The 27,157-nt window shown below is 42.9% G+C and overlaps 1 protein-coding gene across 6 annotated transcripts in view; it reads right to left on the reverse strand.

Annotated features, from left to right (window-relative positions):
* SPICE1 (spindle and centriole associated protein 1) overlaps positions 1-27,157 on the reverse strand; it is a 402,804-nt gene that overhangs the window by 13,001 nt on the left and 362,646 nt on the right. For all 6 annotated transcript variants that reach the window (XM_033942420.1, XM_033942422.1, XM_033942421.1 and 3 more), the window contains 2 exons: positions 17,957-18,059; positions 4,083-4,179 (listed from right to left, as the gene is read on the reverse strand). In XM_033942420.1, coding sequence (XP_033798311.1) covers positions 4,083-4,179; positions 17,957-18,059 — 200 coding nt within the window. The remainder of the gene's footprint in view (positions 1-4,082; positions 4,180-17,956; positions 18,060-27,157) is intronic.

Genomic DNA, 27,157 nt, shown 5'->3' on the forward strand with positions numbered 1-27,157 from the left:
AGGAATTCACACAGCCTATACTCAAGTTCCTGACTGAATCAGGGATGCAAGCAGCTATGCAGGGGCAGCCCCTGAGTTCCAAAAAATACCAGCAGGCTGGCTAGCTAGGTGTCCTCAAGGGGCTAATCCTGCTAGCAACTTCTTCCAGGCAGAGATCCCACCAAGTGGGAACTTCTGGGCATTGAGCCTCTAAAGATCACTGAGCAAAAATACCCGAAAATAATAGAATAGCAGAGCAGATCAAAACTAATTCTGAGGGGGCAGGAGCAGCTCCATGGGAAGGAAGTGAAGTTGTAAAACATGATTGCACAGTCTAACAAAGGGTGCTAGGGTGCGGCAGGCCGTACAGGAATGGATAGTGTGCAAGGTATTTTTGTTGGATAAATTGTAGATTTTTCTACATGCAGACACCTACTTTCATATGATTCTGGGTAAATCTAGTTAGCAATGCCCAATTAAGAGCATATGAAAAGTTAAGTGCAAAGATATAAAAAATTGAATAATAATTGCAGCCAAGGCCAGGAAAACACTAGAGATTGATAATACGAAGTCATAATAATATTCAGTATTTGTGTGAATTGCTGGATAAGCAAAAGTATATTGGATGTACAGTGGTACCTCGGTTTACGAGTGCACCGGTTTGCGAGTGTTTTGCAAGACGAGCAAAACATTTGCAAAATTCGCGCCTTGGAAACCGAGCGTGGCTCAATTTATGAGCGCCCCCCCCCCCCCCCCCCCCGCGATCCGGCACCCTCCCCCCGCAATCTGGCACCACCCCCACTGCAATCCGGCACCCCACCACCGCTTCATACTGTCATCTGGGCACTGGCATGTCCTGTGCTTGGTGCCGGTGCCCGAAGATCGGCCTCCTCTTCTGCTGGGCCTTGAGCATCTGCGCATGCTCAAGGCCTGCGAGTTCATGGTATGAAGCGGCGGGGGGGGGGGGGGGGGGGGGGTTGTCCAATCGTGGCGGGGGGTGCTCAATCGCGGGGCGGAGGGTGCCGGATCGCAGGGGGGGCCTTCGGGGGGAGCAATGCCGGTTCTTGTGGGGGGGGGAACGTATCAAAGCAAGTTTCCATTATTTCCTATGGGGAAACTCGCTTTGATAAACGAGCATTTTAGATTACGAGCATGCTCCTGGAACGGATTATGCTCGTAATCCAAGGTACCACTGTATATATAGAATATTTATGGACAAGAGGTGAAGGTAAAAACTGTAAGGGCTTTTTCTTTCTTCCTTTCTTTGTCTATGTTTCATGCCTAAAATCCTCATGGTTTTAATTAATATCAAATGGTTTCTGGCCTGGCTAGCTGGCTCAGAGAAAGTGTGATCTGGCATATCATTGCTTGGTAGAGAAAGAGAGTTTGATCTCTTAAATGTACTTTGATAATAATTATCATATATGTGATAGAAATGAGTGTGGTGTGTGATTGAAGTGTTCCCTGGATCCAGGTGTGAATGATATGTGTGATGGAATGATTTGTGCTTAACTTAAAACCTTTTACATTTATAAGATTCAAAAATTTTGAGAGGTCCTGAGAGGCAACGTAAAGTTAAAGCCAGGGACACTGTTACCATGGAAACTCTCTTAGGTCTGTGACATTCCAAGAGGCCTGCTTGCCTCCCTAGATGCAAGGGGGGCTGCTGGGTGCATGGGCTTTCTTTTGGTGTTTGTGAAACCCAGGCTGTCAGCTTTGCAGACAACTTGGTCAGAGAATTGTTTATGATTCAAATTCTTGAAGATACTGGGTAAAAGAGTTTTCTTTGGGTATATTGTAATGCTGTAAACAAATATATAATTCTGTAGAACTTTTCTTTAAGCCTAGTATCTCAATAAAAGCTAAAAGGAACTCTTTTGTTCAAATAAGTCCAGCCTCTTTTTAGTGATGTGCTAGCTGACCATTGGCAGACTGATGTGATGTATTATTGGTCAGTGCGAGAGTATATAAGTAGCACCAGCTTCTGCTCAGGGGGAAGATTCCTCGCTCAATATGAGCCACTTAGCCTGGGAGAGATGGCCCCCTCTCACACAATGTTTTACGGAGTTGCAATTTATGTAAAGCATATAATTAATTGGCAATGTTTATCTTACTGTAAACCACCTAGAACTGAAAGGTTAAGGTGGTACAGAAGTCAATAAATGTAATATAGAAACATGATGGCAGATAAAGGCAAAATGGCCCATCCAGTCTGCCTATCCGCAGTAACCATTATCTCTTTCTCTCTCTGAGAGATCCCACGTGCCTATCCCAGGCCCTTTTGAATTCAGACACAGTCTCTGTCCACCTACTCTTCTGGGAGGCTGTTCCATGTATTGTATATTTATTATACTAATTGTACAGAACTTTGCATAACATATATATTTTGATGTGTTTAGACTGGGATTTATTCAACCAATTATACTTGAAATATGCAAACTCTTATTGCATTTTAGACTCTTGTCCTCCAGCAATCATAAAAGTAGCCCCACCACATTTTAGAAGGAATCTATATGACTGGATGATTGCAATGATTGCAACTAGGGCAATTCCCAAAAAACAACGGGCATATTATAATCACTCCTATTATTAAAAAACCCCAAAAGAATCCTCCTCTTTACCATCAAATTATAGGCCAATAGCTTCCATTCCTTTCTTTGTTAAAATCATGGAAGGTTTAGTAGTCTCAGCTACTGGAATTTTTGGAACAACAATCTCTTCTACATGTTATCCAGTCTGGTTTTCGACCACATTATAGTATGGAATCATTACTTGCAGCCCTTCTGGATCACTTGCACAATTTGTTTAATAAAGGAAGTGATGCCTTAATAATGCAGTTCGATCTAAGTTGTGCCTTCAACCTGGTAGATCACGAGATACTGTTAAAGTGTTTTGATAGGATGGGAATTTCCGGTAAAGTTTACAATTGGTTTCAAGATTTTCTGATTACACGTACATATCAAGTATGTTTCGAGGACGTTCTTTCTGATGTGTGGAGCAATCGATGTGGAGTCCCACAGGGCTCCCCTCTCTCTTTTCCTTTACTTTTTAATGTTTATCTGAGCTCACTTGGATCAAAACTATCTGATTTGGATGTTTATTACTACAGTTATGCTGAAGATATAACTATGATAATCTCTCTTCCAAACTCATTCTCTCAAACAGACCAGCTAATATCTGTTGTATTGCTGGCTACGGAACGTTGGATGTTGGAATTTAAACTAAAACTAAACAAAATTTTTCTATGCAACTCCTTGTAATAAAACCAATGTTCAGGATGTATTAATAAATGGAGTTTCCTATATGTTAAGCTTGACCATTAAGATTCTAGGAATCATACTAGACTCAAATTTATCTATGAAAGAATACACCAACCACCTAGTCCGGAAGTGCTTCTTCTCTCTCTGGAAGTTGCACTCCATACGATCATACTTTGACCACTCTGCATTCAGACTGCTGGTACAATCTCTGCTCCTTAGCTCTCTTGATTACTATAACATCATTTATTATGCTGGCCTAAAAAGTAATCTACGAAGTTTGCTATTGATTCAGAATACAGTTGTCAGGTTAATTTTTAATCTGAAAAAAATCGGATCATATAACTTCTTTTTATAGGAAACTACATTGTCTTCTGATAGAGGCTAGGGTTGTATTCAAGTTTGGATTACTTTGTTATAAGGTGCTGTTCGGTCTTACAGCAAACAACCTCATTTCACATTCCCCTCTGTAAAGGATTGTCGATATAAATTTATTTCTGAAAGATTACTTTCATATCAGGCTGCGATCAAAGACAAGGAAGTCAGTCGACTAATAGCTAATGCTACATCATACAATCATTTCAGGAAACTCTTGAAAACTCACTTATTGAAAAATTTCTGTAACTTAATTATGACCCACTAATCTGCTTTTGTAGTTCCTGAGATTGTCTCAGAATTTTATAGCTGTGAACCGCATTGCACTATATTAGGTTATGCAGTATACAAATTATAATGTTACTATAATATTCATTTTTACCCAACAGTACTTAAATACTTCCTAAAATACAAAAGGCAGAATTGGAAAGAGACCAGTGTAAGACTAAAGCCACATATCAGAAAACATACCTTAGCTTTCTGTCTAACGGGTGTCACCCTGGCACCTTCTGATGAGATATTTAATGGAGAACAAACCTTGTTAATGCCCCATGCAATTCTAGGGAAACTAGAGAAATGGAATAATGATCAACATCAGAAAGCTGAATGTCAAAGAATTAGCAAGTGGTTTATATTTAGGATGTAGAAAATAATCAATATATCTCACCACTTACCTGTGAAATGACCGGTAGAATAGGAGACAGAAGAGGGGCAGTGACTTTCTTTGATAAGGTGCGTAGTGAATGTTTTACACTAATCCCTGCTGATTCCGGTTATAAGTCTAATTCCTCTTAGACTGGAAAGTTTTCAGGACAGAAATAATAACTACCGTATTTTTCACTCCATTAGACACACTTTTTCCACCCCTAAAAAGGTGGTGGAAATAAGGGTGCATCTTATGGAACAAATACCCCCCCCCCCCCGGTATCTTTTTTAAGTCCCCTTTCCACACTCCTGCCTGTCTCCCTCACTAGAAGGCTCTTCTTCAGTTTGCGAAAGCAGCGCCGAAGACAAGTGCGTGCTGTCCGTGTTCCTGCCTGGTCTGGCGCTGCTTCCTAATTGGCTGCAGTCCATTCTCAAGAGTTGCGAGAACTGACTACAGCAACCAGGGATCAGCGCTAGACCAGGCAGGAACACAGACACCACATGCCTGCCTTCTGTACCGCTCTGCCCGAACTGAAGAGCCGTCCAGCGAGGGAGACAGGCAGGAGCGCGGAAAGGGGACTTTAAAAAAAGGTACCGGGGGGGGCTGCCTAAGGGGGAGGGGAGTGCCTGTGCTGCCTATGGAAGGGGGTGTGCCTTTGCTGCCTATGGAAAGGGCTGCACCTGTGCTGCCTATGGGAGGGGGTGTGCCTCTGCCGCCTATGGGGGGGAGGGGTGCCTACACTGCCTATGGATTTTTCGCTCTATATGACCCTGTCCCAGCATACCACTAGACCACCAGAGGGGGTACAGAGCAGGGCGATGGGAATATTTTTAATTGGGTTATCCTCCTCTATAGGTGGGTGTGTCTTATGGTCAGGTGCGTATTATAGAGCGAAAAATACAGTATGTTCTTTTTTTATGTGTGTATGCCATAGTCCCTGCACCATATGGTTATGTGAAAATGTTTTTACTCCCCTCCTGATTTCCCCTATTACTGCACATATGTCACCTGAATGGTTTCTGATTTTAAACAAAATGTAATATTTGGAACAAAGGGAACAAACACAAAACAGTTTTTAAATGATAACATCAATTTATTTAAGGTACAAAAAATTGGTGCACTTATCTTTTTTGCACTGTGGTTGGAGCTCAGCACTCAGTCTGTCCTTGAATTTGGTTCCTCTGTATCAACTGTTTATCAAAACGTGTGAATTGTGAAAAAAATCATTGTGAAGACTCTGTTTCTTATTCTAAATGTTTTCAGAAGAATCTATTAAATAACTCCTTTATGGTATGAACTCATCTATCTGATCAATTTACTGCCCTACAATCCAAGCTGGGTTTCAAATTCATCCTCAGGGAGAACAACCCTAGGATGAATTGTTTGATAGCTGCATGCCACCTCCTGGGATTCAGTCAAATTGATAAACAGTTGATGCAGAGGAACCAAATTCAAGGACAGACTGATTGCTAAGCTCCAACCACAGCGCAAGAAAGATAAGTTCACCAATTTTCTTCCCGGTATTAAGGCAAGGTTAAATACATAACAGCACCAAGTGCCTAAGAGAAATTAACAGCTTAGTCTGGTACTCTATACAAAGAGAATTAGGTGTGAAACATTATTGGGCTGTGATGGATCCTTGATAATCGTGGTCCTTACATCTGATTAAGATATGACCGCATTTTATTCAAGGAAAGGCATTACAGGATTGATTGTAGCCTCCATGGAACTCGGTTCGGACACTGTCAAATACACTGTCACTTTAAATCTTTAGGCAGTGCTCATACCCTGCTTGACCTCAGCTCACGGGACCATCAGTTCAGTAACAAAGCTAAGAAGCCATCTAGAGGAGGTGGGCGGATTATAAGAATTTATGTCTGCTGTCCTCGAGCACCTGCTACAGATAAGTATCTTTACTTTCTCTGAGGATAAGAAGGCAGAATATTCTCACATGTGAGACTCCTAAGCTGCCAGGACCTGGAAGAGGTTAAACATTGAATATACCACTAAAATATGGCACCAAGTAAGAGCAAAAGGGCTATTTGGAGTATATTTCAGTGGTTTTAGTAGATCATTTGTATCCACTAGTTGTTTCACAGCAATTTGCTTTTTAAAGCTGTGCAGTGCTCAGAACTTTTGCTCTGGAACTGTAAGCAATGTTAGTTTGTAAAACAAGATGGCTAATACTGCCTAAGTGCTGGATGAGAGAAGTGCTGCTGCTTTGTTTACAGAACTTGTGAGCAAATAAAGTTTTTAATTGGTTTGTGTATTATTATTTATGAAATGAAATAGAGTGTGATAAGTTTTTGATATTAATTTTTAGACACACTTTTTGGTTTGATGATTGCAATTTGGCTTCTGGGGCATAGCCAGTCTTTGTGAGCCAAGAGGATATAGCGTGGCTAAGGATAGAATGCAGAATTTTTCTTTGACAAAAAATTTGTTGAGAGCTCTGAAGTCTAGAATAGGGCGCAGCCCTCCCATCTTCTTGGGTACTGAGAAGTAGTGGGAGTAAAATCCCTGGTTTTGTTGACTCAGAGGGACTTCCTCGATGTAGGGATTTAATTTTCTTTAAAGGAAGAGAGGACTGCAGATGATTAGAAGCAGACTCTCTTGGAGGATGATCTGGAGGAAGGGTTGTGAAGTGTAGAGAGTAACCCTCCTGAATGATGTTCAATACCCAGAAATCGGAGGTGATGAGTTCCCAACGATGGATAAAGGATTGAAAATGTCCTCCAATCGGTAGAGAAAATTGATGAGGCAGTGGAACGATGGCTATGCTCTGTAGGAACACGTCAAAAAGACTGAGGGGGTTCTGGTTGAGTTGTTGTTTGATGTGGTTGCTGTCTCTGCTTTCTGGTGGAGAATAGGCAGGAGCAGTGACTTTGGCAAAGAACCTGCGTTGGTACATAGAAGCAGGTTTAAATGGTCCAGAGGTAGATGGTTTATTTTTTGGATTGACCAAAGTATCCCAGGATGTCTCATGGGCAGATAGCTTTTACGTGGCAATGTCAATGGATGGGCCAAAAAGCTCGTCACCGAGACACAGAACATTGGTAAGATGGTCCTGGTGATTAACATCTAAATCAGAGACGCGTAACTAGGCAAGTCTGCGCATGGCCACCGACATGGCTGCTGCTCTGGAGGTCAGCTCAAAGGTGTCACAGGCTGAGCGGTCCATATATTTACAGAGCTGAAAAGCAGAATAGAGGAGCTGCTGGAAATCCTTTGACTTACAAGAAGGCACATACTTCTGATAAGCAGAAAACTGCTTGAGGAGATGTTTGAGGTAGCAGGAAAAACAAAAATTATAGTTTCCTGACCGATTTGCCAGCATAGAGTTCTGATAAAGCCGGCACCCAAATTTATCCATTGTACGCCCCTCTCTATCAGGAGGGACAGAAGCATATACACTTGCTGATGATGATTTCTTTAAAGTGGACTCTTCTACCAGGGATTGATGGGGAAGCTGTGGTTTATCAAAGCCTGGGAGAAGAACCACTTTATATAGAGACTCAAGTTTCTTTGGTGCAATCAGAATAGATAGAGGAGTCTCAAAATTCTTATAGAATGTCTCTCTTAAAATGTCATGTAAGGGGAGTTTATGCATCTCTTGAGGAGGTTGATCATAGTCAAGGGTTTCCAGAAACTCTTTACTATATTTGGAATCAGCCTCCAAGGGAATAGATAAGTCGTTTCCCATTCGACAAATGAATTTTGAGAAGGAGATTTTTCAGTTGGTGAAGAAACTGGTTGGTGATTGTCATGGAGATTCTGATGCAGAAGATCCCTCAGCTTCAGTAGTGGATGGAGAGGCAGGGTCTGAGTCTCCTAACAGATCAGAATCATGAAGTATCGATGGGGACTGACGATGGGATTAGTGCCGGTCTGGTGTCGGAGTGTGAACATGTTTGCGTTTGCGAGACACTTTACCAGCCTTGACAAGCGTGGTAGCTCTCAATGACTGGGTGGACGGAGACCAGTGTCGAGATGATCGATGCTTCGACACCCGTGTTGGAGACCTGGAACAGCGGGATGGATCCTGACGCTGTGTCGGAAGTACATCAACGGTGCCAGTGGTCAGTATCGTGATATGCTCAGAATGGACCTGCACCGGAAGAGTTGTGTTGGGACCAACATTTGAAAATGCTCACTTAATTTATCCCTAAGCAAGACATCAATTTTTTGCTTAAGGGTTAGCATCGGTACGGAAGGTGGTAACTTTTTGGCTGGTACCGAAGGTGCAGCGACACGGTCCGGCAATGATGCAGCAGATGAAGGACTCACCGATATGGGAACCGTGCGCTTGCAGGACTTGTGCGAGGTCAGCATGACTTGACTCAAAGCAGCTTTGACCTGCATCCCAGAGGGTGATGGGGAAGGCTTCATAGCCGACTTTCCCAATGGGATGATATATTGAGAGACCGAAGTCAGTATCGAAGACTTCGGTGTCAATTTGGCTGGGGCAGTCGGTGTCGGAGATGATGTCAGCTCTCCCTCCATGACGACACCAAAGAGTTTCTGCTATTGCAAAATACGATTTTTTAACGTTCTTACAATTTTTAAAGCGCTTACAATTTTCAGAACGATGCTCGTGCCTCAAACACTGGAGACACCAGCTGTGAGGGGCGGTTACTGAAATAGTCTGAGCACAACGACCGCACTTTTTAAATCCCGTCAGCGAGCGTGACATGGTCGGGAAGACCGCCTCAGCTAAATTGAACTTGATGGATGAGGCCAAAACCCGAAGACGGTTAAAAGACTTTTTTTTAGTTTTTATTATAAGAAAAAAGAAAAAGAAGAAAGTAAGGAACGATGACTAAAAGTCAGAAAAAACGCAAGAGTGGGAAGGCAGCAAAATATTTTCAATAGCTGTTGAAACGCAGAAACTAAGAAACTGAGGGACCGCGCACCTACGTCGGGCAGGAAGGCACTCGCACATGCGCTGTGCGGGCTATTGCGAACTTTCTCAAGTCTTAAAGTGGCAATGCACTTTTAAAGTGTCCATACCAGAGCTCTGTCGGTGATATCACCCATGTGTGAGAATATGCTGCCTTCTTGTCCTGGGATAACACCTGTTACGGTAAGTAACTGTGCTTTATCCCAGGACAAGAAGGCATATTCTCACATGTGGGACTCCCTAGCTTACTACAATGGGATGGGGGGAGAGTTGGCCATTAAGAAAATAAATTTTGCAATACTGCTTGGCCGAAGTGACCATTCCATCTGAAATAAGATTCCAGACAGTAGTGAGATGTGAATGTATGAACTGAGGACCAAGTAGCAGCTTTACAGATAGAAACATAGAATATGACGGCAGAAAAGGGCTGTAGCCCATCAAGTCTGCCCACGCTAATGACCCACCCCCAGACTTCACCCGGCTAGAGATCCCACATACATATCCTATTTCTTTTTAAAATCGAGCACGCTACTGGCGTTAATCACCTGCAATGGAAGTTCATTCCAATGATCGACTACCCTTTCGGTGAAGAAATACTTCCTGGCGTCGCCATGAAATTGCCCGCCTTTGATTTTCAGCGGATGACCTCTTGTGGTTGAAGGTCCTTTACGAAAGAAGATATCGTCTTCTACCTCGATGCGGCCCGTGATATATTTAAAAGTCTCAATCATGTCTCCCCTCTCTCTACGTTCCTCGAGCGAGTATAGCTGCAGTTTATTTAGTCTTTCCTCATATGGGAGGTTCTTGAGTCCCGAGACCATCCTGGTGGTCATTCGCTGAACCGACTCGACTCTCCGCACATCTTTTTGATAATGTGGTCTCCAGAAATGAACACAATATTCAAGATGAGGTCTCACCATGGATCTGTACAGGGGCTTTATGACTTCGGGCCTCCGGCTGACGAAACCTCTACGGATGCATCCCACCATTTGTCTAGCCTTGGATGCAGCTTTCTCCACCTGCTCCTATTGATCTCATCAATAGGAGTACAACGTAAGAAAGCAACTGAAGCTGCCATAGCTTGGACTTTGTGTGCTGTTATGCAACCCCCGAGGGGCAATACAGGCCGCTAATCATGTTGAGATAGTTTTCTTGGATACAGGCCAGCCCAACCTCTTAGGATCAAATGAGATGAACAGTAGAGATGTTCCATGTAGCTTAGTCCACTGTAAGTAATAAGCCAAAGCTCATTTGCAGTCAAAAGTATGAAGAGTCATTTCTCCAGGGTGAGAATGAAGCTTGGGAATAAAACACTGGAAGCACAATGGATTGAATCAAATGAAATTCCGTCACTACTTTTGGGAGGAATTTTGGATGGATGCGAAACACTACTTTAGCATGGTGGAACACTGGAAAAGGTGGGTCCGCTACCAGTGCTTGAAGCTTGCTCACTCGACAAGCAGAAGTAATGGAGATTAGAAATACCACTTTCCATGTGAGATATTAAGATGAGCAGAAGATAGTGGTTCAAAAAGAGGCTTCATGAATCTAGAGAGAACAATATTAAGATCCCAAACCACTGGAGGTGGTTTGATATTGAAAAGTCCTTTCATGAATCTGGAAACAAGAGAATGAGCAGTCAAAGGTTTACCATTGACTGGACCATGAAAAGCATTGATAGTACTAAGATGAACTCTAACTGAAGTGGTTTTAAGACCTGAGTTGGATAAATGCAGACGATAATCCAATACTGAAGATATAGAGGAGGATGAAGCATTATGATGATGAAGAGTACACCACTTAGAAAACCATGTCCACTTCTGTTGGTAGCACTGCTGTGTAGAAGGTTTTCTGGATGCATCCAAAATGACCCGGACAGGAACAGAAAGATCAGTGTCAGCTGAGGTTATCCCAAAAGGTACCAAGCTGTCAGGTGCAAGGACTGTAGACTGGGATGTATAAGAGATCCTTGACTCTGTGTAAGAAGAGATGGAAAGATCTGCAGTGGTATTAGTTCCTTGACATTGAACTGAAGTAGAAGGGAGAACCACGATTGTCCAGGCCAGTGTTCTTCAACCTTTTGACACCAGCGGAAGTAAAATAATTATTTTGTGGACCGGCACCGGTCTGCAGACCTGCAGTTGAAGAACACTGGGCTAAGTCGTGTCCGTCTCCACTCAATCTCCGCCCCAGACCCCCACCGCCCTAATAGTACTAATTGTAACACAATTTTTTCCATTCATTAATATAATTGTATTAACAACACATAATGGTTAACCACAAAATTAAAATACACAAAGCACATTGTATGCTTTTTAACATTCATTCCTACCAGAAAACAGATAATCCCATGCAAATGCAGGACCAAAAACTAAAAGTACTAATATTTACAAACAAACCCTAAGATGCAAGACTCTGCAAGCAGTACAACCCCAGAGGAAAAGAAACAAATGCATTTCTTCCTGAACAGACAAATCAATCACTAAATAAAAAAAATAAAAGCATTCCCCCCTACCATTGCTGTCTCTCTCCCTCCATACTGTGCTTTGCCTTCGGGCCAGCTCTCTGAGTGCTGCATTGCACAAAGCTGTGAGCAGCGCGCATCCCACGCCTCATCTGGAAGCCTTCCCTCTGATGTTGTGACATCCGAGAGAAGGCTTCCGGTTTAGGCGCAGGCCGTGCGTAGGAGCCTTTTCCCACAGCTTTGTGCACCGCAGCACTCAGGGAGCCGGCCTGAAGACGCCTCGTTGATCGCACCATGGACTGGCAGCTGAAGAACGCTGTCTTGGGCCCGATGGACGTGCCGGCCCTGTGGACCAGCAGAAAATTTCTGTGGACCGGCGGTTGAAAAACACTGGTCTAAGCCACCGAGGAGCTATCAGGATCATGGTGGCCAATTCTCGCTTGAGCTTGACTAGCATCTTGAGATTGAGAGGAATTGGTAGAAACGCATAAAGGAATTTGTGTGTCCACTCCAGGAGAAAAGCATCCGCTTCTAGACTTTGCAGAGAGTATTGTCTGGAGAGAATTGAAGCAGCTTGTGATTGTGGGTCTATCTGAGGAGTTCTCAAAGAGAGAATATCTGATGCAAAACCGTGGAGTTGAGCGGCCACTCATGTGGTCGGAGAAATCTGCTGAATTTGTCATTGAGAGAATTCTTCTCTCCTTGAATATAGACCACTTTGAGGAATATGTTGTGAATAATAGCTCAGTTACAAATCTTCTGGGCCTCTTGACAAAGAATGAGAGAACCTGTTTGTTTATGTAATACATTGTGACTTGATTGTCCGTGCATATTAGTAAGACTTAATTGGATACAATGTGCTGAAAAGTTTTGAGAGCACTGCGAATGGCCCTGAGTTCTAAGAGATTGATGGGGTATTTCTGCTCTTGGGCAGACCAGTGCCCTGCGTGCTAAGACTGTCCAGATGACCTCCCCAAGCATATTTGAACTAGTCTGCAGTCAGAACTTTCTGATGTGGAGGGATTTTAAACAATAGCCCTTTGGAAAGATTTTTTTTCAGTATTTTTGCAATTTTTCAATATTACAAGCTTACACTTGTTGAAGAAAATAGAGTTACAATAAGAAATAACAGAACAGAATATATAAACCACCTAAAATATATGTCACTATATTACCTTTGGAAAGATATGAGGAATTCGTCCACCACTGCAGAGATTGACGAAGTGAAGTTGTGACTAATCTCTTGTGAGAGTGGATCAAGAGCTTGAGACTTTTGGGATGCCAAGGCCCACTGAGTTATCCTGAGATGGAGTCTCGCAAAGAGGGTAAAATGGACTGTGGACGCCATGTGACCCAATAGTATCATCATCTGACTGGCTGAGATGGATGGAAGGTGATAAGCCTGGCTGCAAAGTTGAATCAAATTGTCTTGTCTTTGCTGAGGTAGAAACACCCTGAGTTGAATGGTGTCGAGCAGAGCCCCTATGAATTGAAGAGTTTGAGAGGGTTGAAGTTGAGATTTCGGAAAGTTGACTTCAAACCCCAACTACTGAAGAAAACAAGATTGTCACCTGTGTTGCTCAAAGCACCCCTTGAGGAGAGGCATCTTTTATTAGACAATCATCAAGATAAGGAAAAACTTGAAATCCTTAAGCCCTTAAAGCTGCTGCCACTATTACCAGGTAATTGTTGAATACTCTGGGCGAGGATGCCAAACTGAAGAGCAGAACCTTGTACTGAAAGTGTTGATGGGCTACTTGAAATCTCAGAAATTTCCTGTGGGCAGGATGAATTGGTATGTGGGTATAACCTTCTTTTAGATCCAATCGCTTTGATCTAAGTGGGGATATAGAGTCACCAAGGACAACATGCAAAACTTTTCTTTTACCAAGTATTTGTTCAAGTCCCTGAGGTCTAAAATTGGACATAGAACCCCTGCCTTCTTTGAGATGAGAAAATACTGGGAGTAGAAGCCCTGATTCTTTTGAGCAGGAGGTACTATCTCTATGACATTCAGATAGAGTAGAGATTCTTTCTCCCGAAGAAGGGGGGACATCTGCTGAGGGTTTAAAGAAGAATCTCTTGGAGGATGATTTGGAGGTGTAGTGATGATTTGAAGAAAGTAACCCTCTTGAAAGACTTTGAGAACCCACAGGTCAGTTGTTATCAGCGTCCAGCATGGATGGTATAGTTGGAGCCAACCTCCGATTGGCTGAGGGACAGGCTGAAAGAGAGAGACAGCGGCTATGCTTTCCATGAGAACATCAAAAAAGTCTAAGCAGGTTTTTGAGGAGTTGCTGGTTGAGATTTTTGAGGCCGCTGTTGCTTTTGCTTCTTCTGCCAAGGTGGATGGGAGACAGAAGGTTTGGCAGAAAATTGCCTCCGATATGAAAAGGAAGGTCTAGATGACTGTGATGCCAAGTGAGGCTTAGACTTTGTTCTGACTAAAGAATCCCAATTCTCTTCATGTTGAGTTAACTTTTGAGTGGCCACCTCAATGGAATCACCAAAAAGTTTTTCTCCTAAACAGGGAATATTAGCTAATTTGTCTTGGAGGTTGATGTCCATATCAGAGACCCTCAACCACACAAGGCCACTGTGTATATTAACAGAAACAAGATTATCGAGATACAAACCTAATCTTTCATTCTGTTACATATACACAGGAGTCTGTACTTTAGCTGGCATACGAAAGCAGTGCCAAACGAGTCTGCCCTCAGAACTGAGGACCCAAAAGCAGCATACTCTCAAGCCGCACATCCATTTTGCAAAGGTGTGAAGAGTAGCCCATGTAGTTGCTCTACATATTTCATCAAGCGAAATAGCCCAGGATACTGCCCAGGAAGCTGCTACATCTCGTCGAATGCACAGTGATAGAGATAGGGGGCCATTTCCCGCAGGCAGTGTAGGAAGATGAAATCGCCATAGAAATCCATCAGGTGATGGAAAACTTGGAAGCTAGCTTGCTGCATCTCGAGGGGCTGGTCAGCACAAAGAGATGATCAAAAAGTCTGGACTCATTAGTCTTCTCCAGGTAGACCAGCAGAGCTCTGTGCACATCCAGCTTCCGCAAAAGCCTGTCCTCTTTTAATAATAACTTTTGTATACCGCAAGTACCACAAGCAGTTCAGAGCGGTTTACAGAGGAAGAGACTGTGCATAGCCAGTGATGTTACAGAGAGTAGTTTCGAGTTACATTGGTGTCAAGGGTGCAACAAGTATCTCAGAGGAGATGTTACAGAGAATGTTACAAGGAATAGATTCAAATTACATTGGTGTCAGGGATGCAATAAGTAGTTCTGAGGTACAAAAAAGTCGGAAGGAGTCAGAGAAATTTATCAAAGAGATAGGTTTGTAGGATGAAAGGCGAGCAAACGGATCTCCTGAATGACATGAAAGGCAGAAACTACATTCAGAACAAAGGAAGGTACTGTACACAGAGAAACACCCGACTCTGTGAAACAGAGAAAGGGTTCTCTACAAGAGAGGGCCTATAATTCTGATATCCTTCACGCTGAGACTATGGCAACCAAAAACATTGTGTTAACTGTAAGGTCCAGCAGGGAAGCTTCCATAAGAGGCTCATATGGAGCACAGGCCAGGCCCTTCAGGACCACATTGATGTCCCAAGATGGGAATGGACTGCATAATTAGGGTTTCAATCTGACAGCCCCACTCATAACCGAGTGAAATCTGGGCAAGACGCCATAAACTGCAAGCCTCTCCAAAGCCCAAAAGCACAAGATACCTGCACTTTGAGAGATGAAACAATAGGGCCCTTTTCAAGACAAGCTAGCTGGAAGGCAAGAATCATCAGAATGGGAACCCTCTAAGACTCCACCTGTTCCTTGGAATTCCATAACTAGAAGGTCCTCCAGGTATTAGAGTAAGCTACAATCATTGCAGGCTTCTTCATTCTGAGGAGAATCATAACCACAACCTCCAAATAACCAATCTGAATCAGGGCCGTTCACTCAAGAGCGTACCTTAAGACCAAAGCGTTCCGGATTCTCTATAGGAATCGGCCCTTGACCGCATACCAAGGCCTGCAGGACCAGTCTGGGGCCACCAGTATCACCAACCCCTGATGGCTCGCTATTCTGTGGATGATTCGACCCACCATGACCTAAGGCAGAAAAACAGAGGAGCTGCTCAGTAGGCCAGGGCTAAACTAGGGCGTTTAGCCACTCGGCTCTTCAACTGTAAAAGAAAATTGCCTTTGCATTCCTGGCTGTGGCTATGAGATCCATATTCAGGTTGCCTCAAATCTAAACAATTAGGGAAAATGCTCTCTGGGACAGAGATCACTCCCTTGGATCCAGAGTCTGTCTGTTGAGAAAATCAGCCTGGACGTTTTCTATCCCTGCCACATGGGCAGCAAAAGGAGCTTATAAGTGAAGTTCTGTCCACTTGAATAACATCTGTGCCTCAAGGTGAAGGGGAGTGCTTCTGGTGCCTCCTTGTCTGTTCACATAAGACACTCTGTTGCCATTGTCTGAAAACATCCTGACAGCCTTCCCTGTCAGGAATGATTTCAACTCATAAGAACATAATAGCAATCTTACTGGGTCAGACCAATGGTCCATCAAGCCCAGTAGTCCGTTCTCACGGTGGACAATCCAGGTCACTAGTACCTGGCCAAATTTAAAGGAGTAGCAATATTCCATACTACCGATCCCCTGTGTCTTAATATGGACTATGGACTTTTCCTCCAGGAATTTGTCCAAACCATTCTTAAAACCAGCTATGCTATCTGCTTTTACCACAACCTCTGACAACACATTCCAGAGCTTAACTATTCTCTGAGTGAAAAAATATTTCCACCTATTGGTTTTAAAAGTATTTCCCTGCAGTTTCGAGTGTCCCCTAATCTTTGTCATTTTTGATGGAGTGAAAAATCGATCCACTTGTACCCGTTCTACTCCACTCAGGATTTTGTAGACTTCAATCATATCTCCCCTCAGCCTTCTCTTTTCCAAGCTGAAGAGCCCTAACCTTTTTAGTCTTTCCTCATACGAGAGGAGTTCCATCCCCTTTATCATCTTGGTTGCTCTTCTTTGAACCTTTTCTAGTGCCGCTATATCTTTTTTGAGATAAGGAGACCAGAATTGAACAGAATACTCCAGGTGAGGTCGCCCCATGGAGCATTACAGAGGCATTATAATATCTTTAATCTTGTTAACCATCCCTTTTTAAATAATTCCTAGCATCTTGTTTGCTTTTTTGGCCACCACCACACATTGGGCGGAAGGTTTTATTGTATTGTCTACAATGACATCCAGATCCCTTTCTTGGGCGCTAAACCCCAAGGTGGACCCTAGTATTCGGTAACTGTGATTCAGGTTATTCTTCCCAATGTGCATCACTTTGCATTCGTCCACATTAAATTTCATTTGCCACTTGGACGCCCAGTCTTCTAATTTCCTAAGGTCTACCTGCAATGTTTCACAATCCACATGCATTTTAACAACTTTGAACAGTTTCATGTCATCTGCAAATTTAATCACCTCACTCGTCGTTCCAATTTCCAGATCGTTTATAAATAAATTAAATAACACCGGTCCCAGTATAGATCCCTGCGGCACTCCACTGTTTACTCTCCTCCATTGAGAAAAATGACCATTTAACCCTACCCTCTGTTTTTTATCCTATAACCAATTTCTAATCCACAACTGAACTTTGCCACCTATCCCATGACTCTAATTTTCTCAGGAGCTTCGCATGAGGAACTTTATCAAAAGCTTTCTGAAAATCTAGATACACTACATCAACTGGCTCACTTTTATCCACATGTTTATTCAGACGTTCAAAGAAGGCAAGTGGTGTGGCAAGATCTCCCTCGGCTGAACCCATTTTGACTCTGTCTCATTAAGTCATGTTTGTCTATGTGTTCCACAATTTTATTTTTTATAATTGTTTCCACCATTTTGCCCAGTACTGAAATTAGGATTACTGGTCTGTAATTTCCCAGATCTCCTCTGGAACCCTTTTTAAAAATTGGTGTAACATTGGCCACCCTCCAATCTTCAGGTACTACAGATGATTTTAGCGACAGGTTACAGATCACTAACAGCAGTTTGTCAAACTAGATGAAGTAATGCCAAAAACAATCTTATAATTCAAATTATATATCACCATTCAAACTAGCATTCAAACTAGATTCAAACTAGCATTTTTACATTAAAATTCTTAAATATATATTATTTATAAGCAGTACTTTATTGCCACTGTTTTTATTATTTTGCTTTTACATATTTGTTTTTAGTTATAGTATATTACTTTGAGCTTTCATAGAACAAATAGTATAACATTTAAATGAATAAAAAAACTTAATACCTTTTTTCATTGACTTTGCTAAGTGGAGAAGCAGCATTGCCCCTTAAAAGATCCATTGGTTCAGACTGAGGAACAGATAACTCGATCCTTCTACCTCCGTATTCTAGGGAAAAAGATGATAGGGTCATGGAACTATTGCAGTTAAAGTACATTCCCACAAGATTCAATGAACTAGTCTCTTTCTGTAGAAAGCAGCTGTACTCATACAAAGAAACCTGTCATATACAGAGGGGCCCAAAAAAATGCATACACACTTCAATCCCTGTGGACACTGTAGTCAATGTTGTTCATGCAGTAGTTCACCTAAATCAGAAGTGTCTGGATGCTAATGGTGACCACTTTGAGTACCTAATATGATATCTATATAAATCTAGTAATACAGCTTTTATGCAGATATTTTTCATATTGAAGTGTGTATACATTTTTGGGCCCCTCTTTATATGTATATATACAGAGGGGCCCATAAAATGTGTGTGTGTATATAAATATTTTTTCTTGAATCTGTCTGACCATTTCCTATCACCAACAAAAGCGCCATTCTTTTCCTTTTCTATCCTCCTCAGGTATGTACTATACCGCGGCCTATACATGAGTTTTAAAATCTCCTGCAGTGGGTGAGGCTTCCTCATATGGGGCAGTCTATCTAAAGACATCGTAGATAAGCTGCCCATTTGGAAGATCAGCTGCAGAGTCCCCCGTACCTGCAGTTCCCTCCTGGATGGCTGCCTCGTCGCAGCCAGTGGTGCAGGGCAGGAGTGATCCTGTCAGCATCCAGCCGGCCCCGCACTGCTTCCTCAGTGCTTATGCCAGTTCTCGCAAGACCTGATGCAGGCATTAAGGAAGCAGCATGGGGTCGGCTGGATGCTGACAGGATCGCTCTTACCCTGTACCGCTGGCCACAATGAGGCAGGAGGCAGCCGGCGAAAGTATTTACCAGGGAGGTAGGGAGGGGAGGGATGTATAGGCCGCTCCAGCCGCCCCATTGTATAGGCTATTTTAGGTTTTAAAACGCTTAGATAAGCAATAGCTAGTAACATGGGGCGGCTTATCTAAGATTTTTAAAACCTAAATCTGCATTTCCTGTGGCCTATACATGGGGAAATATGGTAAACAGCAGGACTGATACGGCACACAAGTGGCTGATATCATCTGATGATACAATCAAAGAACAGCAATCCCAAAGCAAAAAAAAACTTATGTAAAGTTCCAAATATGAATGGCCTGTTGCATGTGCAGTGTGTGGTCCCCTTAGTTAATTTTATAGCTCCAAAGTAATGTAGTTCTTGGGATGTGGGTAGGAGTGTATGCCTGAACAATCCTGCTCTGTATGGAAAACATTTGTTTCAGTTGTGAATCCAATGCGTACGCTAAAAACGCTAGCGTACCTTTGTAAAATGAGCCCTAAATGTATACTATTTTTATTAGTTAATTATTATTGTTTTCCAATGCTCAATATGACTTCCTTTTTTAAGGTTTGACACTTGTGCCAGAATATTTTTACTAAATTTAAGAAGTATCCAATTCTAGAAGTGAATAATTAGATATGTGCCCTCTTTCAAATGGTATAGAGGTTTAAAAAAAGGAAATGCGTTAATGAAGTCAATAGGTTCAATCTAGCCATTTATTTCTGCATGAATTTAAACAACTAAAAAAAAAGATAAATATAGTTCATTCAGTCATACAAGAAATGGCTCTACAGCATCTCTAATAATGTTTTGATCACTAGGTTCCTTCCTGAGGTCTCACTGAGGGTATGAAATGGATGCAATCCCCACTTTCAGACCCCTTCCACATAATTTATGGAGAGGTGTTACTGAGCCTTGAAGGAGACCTGTGTGATTTGAAGAGGCCTGGGTTGGCGCATACTACTCAGAAGCGTTAGCAGGGCGTGGCAGAGACTTGCCTAGTTTTGATCAGAGGGTCTTATATACATGCAAACACATTTAAAACTTTGAAAAAGTCAGGATAATTAACAAAAGACCAGGAAATTGATGTGTAGCATAGGAAAATGGGAATTTCATATGTATGTGAATTGTTCAGTGAAGCAAGACCATAAGGGGAATCAGGACACATTTCTAGAGGTATGAAACTGCCTCCATGTTTCTGTTTCTTTCTTTATCTCTATCTCTCTCTGTCTGTCTTTGTTCTTTGTTTAGCTTCCCACCTTAAGCCTCGTGGGTCTAATTGATACCGGATGTGCTTGAGCTGGATAGCTTGATTTTACATTCCAATACTGGACATTTAAGAAAAGCTTTCTTGCATTAAATATGAATGAAATATATGGTGTGGATCTGTGGATGAAAGGGGCCCCGAACGAATGAATGAATAAATGATATATGAATGATGTGTGAAGGTATTCTAAACATGAGAGTGGGTTTTGAAAAACATATTTTATATATTTGCAACCTAAAGAAACTTAAAGGGAGCCTGGGAGGCAACATCTGGGAATGGTTAGAATCAGAAACGCTGTATCAGTCTCCAGCATAGGAAGGGAGGGCACTTGTAGCCCACACTTAGTAATGTGTGTCAGTAAAATTTGAAGCTGCCAGTTGTTCAGAGCAAGGGGGAATAGCCCCTCCTTTCTCTGATGCTAACAGGGCCAAGAACTTTTCAGCGCTTTTGAAATGCAGGTTCTCCTGAAACATAAGTAGGTTTAGATTTAAAGTTTTTGGCTATGTTATAAAATGTCTATGTATATTCAAGGATGAATGTAAACAAAAAATATGATTTCTGGAACTTTTATTCCATGTTAAAAGGAAGTTCTTTGTCCAAATCTAAGGACAGCCTCTGTTAATGGATTGGCTGACAAGTAATGATGTCATGCAGGACAAAAGGTATATATTGGGGAACAACAAATTATTGAGTTGAGATCTTTATCAGAAGGCCAGCATTTGGCAACTATAAAGACCTCCCGATGACGCAAAATTAACCTTTTGAGGTCCATATGGCAATTAATAAACAAAATAACTATTTTAATAAAATTTGCGTCATGTTTTCTTTTGCATGTACTTTTTACACACCTAGAGCGAAAGCTAGCCGCTTATGGCTGCTTAGTACGCGTGTGCCGCCATGCTCAGATTGCATTACAGCAAAATAAAAAAGTAGCAGATAAAGATCAAAGTGAGAGCTAGGGCAAAACAGTTTAGGTAACGATGCAGGTAATAATTAGCAATGCATTAAAAATATTTTATTTTTATTTGCTTAAAATGTCATTTGAAAGCTGCTTGATGTTAATACAACTTTAATTTAATTCTTTATAGTGGGTGTGTGTGTGGTGGTGAGGGTGGGGGGACAATGCCTACTTCAACAGTAAAGTTAGAATAGGGTCATTAAATCCAGTGGCGTACCTAGTATTTATGACAGCCAGTGCTGATCATTTTTTTTAAACCCTCCTCTATATAAAAAAGATATTTTTAGTAATAATCCACAAGTCACACAATAAGGGTGCACCTAGGAAAAGACAGCATCTTAAACACTGCAGTGAGCACTAGAACACCAACACACGTATTGTAAAACTAAACAAAACAGATCCTATACAGACAATTGATCCTGCACAGTCAATGCCAACTGAAAACTATGTCCTTTTCATACACATAAAATACAGATACACCCTCGCCCAATATGGAATAATCACAAACTAAAAATAGAAATATGTAGACAAAAGTTAAACTGAACCAAGAAACCAGACTCTGCATACAATGCAACACCACAGAAATAGTGCCACGTCCCCTAATACTGTGCAAAATATAAAGACAGTTGATGTAAATTTGAAAAAACTGCTACATAACAATCACCACTTTACAATTTAACAAATAGAAATAAAACAAATAATGAGAAATAAGAAAATACCATTTTATGGGACTAATCCATTTTTCAATTAGCTTTCAGAGGCCAAATCTTTCTTCAAGACAGTACAGTATACAGTTGTTATGGTATCCTGTCCTGACCTGAGGAAAGGGGTTTAGTCCCAAAAAACTGCCTTATTTTCATTTCCTATGTATAAACTTTAAATCAATACAGTTACAATACTACTTGATTCTACGTAAAGCAACTAAAAAGAATATTTTCTACCTTTTGTCGTTTCTGCTTTAATCATATTCTCTTCGCTCTCTTCGTTCTATTCAGCGTTTGTCCTCACTCCCTTCCATGCAACATCATCTCTCTTTGCCCCTTCCATCCAGCCTCTGCCCTCTCTCTCTCTACCCTCTCTCTCTCTCTAACCCTTCCATCTACTGTCCACCCTCTCTCTGACCCTTGCATCCACTGTCTACCCTCTCTGCCCTTCCTTTCCTATGACAGTCCATCCCTGGTGTTTTCATCTAGGCCAAGAATATGTACAGGAAAAAGATCCTTAAGGAACAACTTTGTTTGATACTAAAAAGAGACCCAAGAAAAGTATAATTAGTCACTTGTGTCCCCCAAAACACCACAAAAAATATGTATTTTGTGCATGGCATGCATAGTGACAACACACAAACCTAGAGGACTGGTTAAAACGAGGATCTTGCAGGCCCCATGAACCTCGCGGATCTCTACCTCACATCCCGGGAAAGATGATGGAAGCGCTGATTAAAGACTGCATCTGGGAACACATCGAAAACACTGGGCAGCTAAAGCCGAGCCAGCATGGCTTCTGCAAGAGCAGGTCATGCCTCACTAACTTATTATACTTCTTTGAGGGGGTAAACAGCCAGGTGGGTAAAGGGGAATCTATAGACATCATTTACCTTGACTTCCAAAAAGCCTTCGACAAGGTACCATGTGAAAGACTGCTAAGGAAGCTATGGAACCACGGGGTGCAAGGGGAGGTCCACCGATGGATCAAAAACTGGCTGGCGGACAGGAAACAGAGGGTTGGAATAAAGGGCCATTACTCAGACTGGCAATGGGTCACGAGCGGAGTTCCGCAGGGGTCGGTGCTGGGACCGCTCCTGTTCAATATATTTATTAACGACCTGGAAGCAGGAACAAAATGTGAGGTTATTAAATTTGCGGATGACACCAAATTATACAGCAGGGTTGAAAGCAAGGAGGACTGCAAAAATCTCCCAAAAGATCTGACAGCGCTGGAAGAGTGGGCCAAAAAGTGGCAAATGAGCTTCAACAAGGTCATGCATGTAGGGAAAAAGAACCCGATGTTCACTTACAAAATGGGGGGATCACCGCTAGAGGTGAGTAACCTTGAAAGAGACCTGGGAGTGATGGTAGACACATCATTGAAGGCATCGGCGCAGTGCGCCACAGCCTCAAGGAAGGCAAACAGAATGTTGGGCATCATTAAGAAGGGTATCACGACCAGGACGAAGGAAGTCATCCTTCCACTGTATCGTGCAATGGTGCGCCCGCACCTGGAGTACTGTGTCCGGTACTGGTCGCAGTACCTCAAGAAGGACATGGCGATACTTGAGAGAGTCCAGAGAAGAGCAACTAAGCTAATAAAGGGTATGGAAGACCTCTCATATACTGACAGACTGAAGAAGCTGGGGCTTTTCTCCCTGGAAAAGCGGAGACTTAGAGGAGACATGATAGAAACCTTCAAGATCATGAAGGGCATAGAAAGAGTAGACAGGGACAGATTTTTCAAATTACGGGGAACCACAAGTACAAGGGGGCATCAGAGAAATTGAAAGGGGAAAGGTTTAGAACAAACGCCAGGAAGTTCTTTTTCACTCAGAGGGTGGTGGATACATGGAACGTGCTACCGGAGGATGTAATAAGCAGGAGCACGCTACAGGGCTTCAAAGAGGGTCTGGACAGGTACGTGGAGGACAAAGGGATTGAGGGGTACAGATAGGAGTAGAGGTAGGTAATAGGGATAGGATTAGAGGATTAGATGCAGTTACAAAATTAGTCAGGGACACTGTTCAGGCAATTAGGCCTGATGGGCCGCCGCGAGTGCGGACCGCTGGGCAGGATGGACCTCTGGTCTGCCTCAGCGGAGGCAACTTCTTATGTTCTTATCCTTAAAAATTTGCTTACCTCAAGGGTAAGCAGGAACCGTGAGGTCTGTGGGTGTTAAAATGCCCTGCAGACCCCATGCAACAGAGAGGTGGGAGATCTGTGGGATCCAGGCGATCCTTATTTTATCCAGTCCCCAAACTTAGGAAAGTCTATGCATTGAGAGCATTTTTTAAGTTATAAACCCAGATGCTGTTTGCCAGAAAAGGAAGGTTTAAATCAATGGGAATACTTATTTTCTTGGATGACTTTTTCAAAGAGAAAGTGCTCAGTGCTCTTAGTTTCATGATGGATGTAGTGTACCAGTTATCAAAGAGAAAGTATCCACAAACTTTTCATTGGCCTGAAGTTTTGAAAATAGAGAAAACTCGATTTCTGTCATGGAACTACAACTCTACCTTCTTGCAGGACTTGGAAACAGCAGCCGTGCACATAGCTCCGTTTGCACGATCATTAACTCATATCAACATCTGTGCACAATGCACAGCATGAAAATCCCTGCACTTCAAAATCATACCATGTAGGAGCTTCAAGTAGCAGCTTTCATCTGATGATTTGCCAAGATTTTTTCCCACAAAAAAACCCACCTCTCTTCTGAGCTGCACACGTTAAGCACTGCAGTTCAAATAGCAAACAGCACTGGAACCCAGTGAGAAAACTCTCTTTGCTACCCACAGATACATACAACTGATTAATAATGACTTGGCATCCTGCAGAGACACAACTCGGATTCTTCTCCCTCTCAAGAAAAAAATGACGTTACAAACCGAGTAACAATCCAAGAGACCAAAAACTAAACTTTCACGAGGCAGAAACCCCCCAAATGGTCTTGATCACCCTGCTTGCCGGAACTGAAGGGAACTTGACACCTTTTTTTTTCTCCCAGAGGAGTCCCAGACTCGCTGCAGCCACACAATCTGACAGTCTTTAATCTCCTGGCGAGCAGAGGCATTACCAGCAGCTTTGTGGAGGTGGGAGATGGGTTATCACTCAGCAGGATTATTCTGCTTTCTGGAGACAGGGAAACATACCCAATCAGAGTACAGAGCCTGGTTAAAAAAACAGCAAAATAGCTCAGTAACCCTCCCGAGCAAAACTGGAGGCAACTTGAGGAGTGCCCTTCAGATCGGCTTCTGATGTGCCGTCCCGTGCTTATAAATCGGCAGTGATTTGTATTTATTTCACAGGCAGCGAACTCATGCTTCGGGGCTCTAAGGTGTGTGTGCCGGCTTCCCTTCTCTTCCCATCCCCCCGGGACGTAACTTCCAGTTTCTGAGGTAAGAGAAGGGAAGCTGGCGCGTACACCTTAGAGCCCCGAAGCATGAGTTCGCGTCTCCAAGCTGGTGAGAGGTGTTTTTTTTGTTTGTTTTTTTATGTTGTGCGGCGGCGGCAGCAGCAGGATTCGCGATAGATGACAGCCGGGCGGTTATCTAAATTAGCCGGGCGCAGTGCCTGGCTAAAAGACCCTGGGGAGAACACTGAAGGTTAAGGGGGAGGGGCGGGGGATCGTCAGAGGCACAGGGAGTTGTCTTGACAGCGGGAGGGAGTGGGTATCTCTCCCGCTGCTGAGGGTGTGTCGTGGAGGGCTTTGATTGGTGGCAGGAAGGAGTGGCATCTTTCCCATTGCTGGGAGGGGTGTTGGGAGACTCTGATTGGCAGCAGAAGGGAGTGGGCATCTTGGGGGGCATTGCTTGGCGACGGCAACATTTTCTGACAGGTCTGAGCTGTCAAGCCTTACAATCAGCGCTCAGGCACTGATGAGAAAAGTTAAGGCAACGACAACTCAGAACTGTCAGCAAATTTTGGCTGTAAATGTGGCACAACAAGATTAGAGAATCACTCGACGATTATAGAGAATCAATCGGAGTGCTCATTTTAATATTAATGACCTTGTTGTACTACATTTGCATAGCAGTATTTGAGACTGCTAGAAAACTCAGAAAACACCACAGTAAGCCATTTTAATAATCCGCCGCTAAACTACATGCACATTAAACCGGCCGGAACCAGTTTAGTGAGCATGTTAAAGGCAGATTTTAGTTTTGAGATTCTTCCCCTAATTTGACCACTGATTAACAAAAGACACAAGAGATGTTAATGTTACAAAGAGATTGGCTAGTACGACTCCAACAAATACACTGTCTCTAAGCATTAGTCCAAGCAGTAGTGTGAAGATATGACACAGTGATCTTATAGGTGCTTTGCATAGACTGGCTAATATTCAGCTAGTGATGGCTAGAGGGGTTTTGGTTTGTTTTTTAATTACTGAAAGAGCAATTTGACACAGACTCAATCCCTGTAATACCTGGGGGTCTTTTTTGACATGGCTACCAGCCAAGTCTATCTACCAGAGGCATGCATACAGAAGCTATGCTCAGATTTCTTCTCTCTTAGACAAGTCAGCTCTGTTGGCATGGGAATATCTTCAAGTCCTGGGGTCCATGGTAGCCACAATAGTCCACATGTAACCTCTCCAGAACACATTACTTTCCCGCTAGTCTCCATAGGTGGATGCCTTACAGAAGTCTCTGCTCTGGACGCTGGAGGCTTGAGCCAAAATGGATTGGTGGTTTTGTTCTCAGTCCCTCTCCAAGGGCTTGCCTCTGTGGATTGCTTCCTGGGTGGTCATAATTACAGATGCCGGTTTCCTGGGCTGGGGAACCCATTGCAATCGTCCAATTCAGGAGCGCTGGATGCTCTCTCAGAAAAAGTGGTAGAACTGCTTGCCATTTGGTTGGCTCTGGTGAAATTACAGAAGACTCTCAAAGGTCAAGTGGTCAGAGTCTTCTCCGACAATGCTACAGAGGTGGCATATGTCAATTGCCAGGGAGGCACAAAGAGTACATCTCTGTCTGGAAGCCCGCTTGCTCTTTCACTGAGCGGAGTGTCTTCTCCAGGCGCTATCAGCAGTGATTGCCACAGGTGTGGACAACGTTCAAGCCGGCTTCCTCAGCAAACAGACCTTGGCTCCAGGCAAGTGGATACTGTCGACGTCAGCATTTCAAGCCATTGTTCAGTGCTGGGGTTGTCCATACTTTGACCTCATGGTGATGGTGAAAATCATGTATGCAGACAGATTCTTCAGTTTAAGATTCGAGTCCAGGGGGAGATCCAAGATGGCCGACGGTCCCGGACGCTGAACAGCACGCCGGAGGAGACTTTCTGAAAAAAAAGTTTCTCCCGAATAGTTTTACCTACTTAGAATGCCGAAGAGGAGAGGTCGCAGCGCCGCTGGAGCCTCGC

Source organism: Geotrypetes seraphini, chromosome 4 (assembly GCF_902459505.1).
Source record: "Geotrypetes seraphini chromosome 4, aGeoSer1.1, whole genome shotgun sequence".
Taxonomy (NCBI): Eukaryota; Metazoa; Chordata; class Amphibia; order Gymnophiona; family Dermophiidae; genus Geotrypetes; species Geotrypetes seraphini.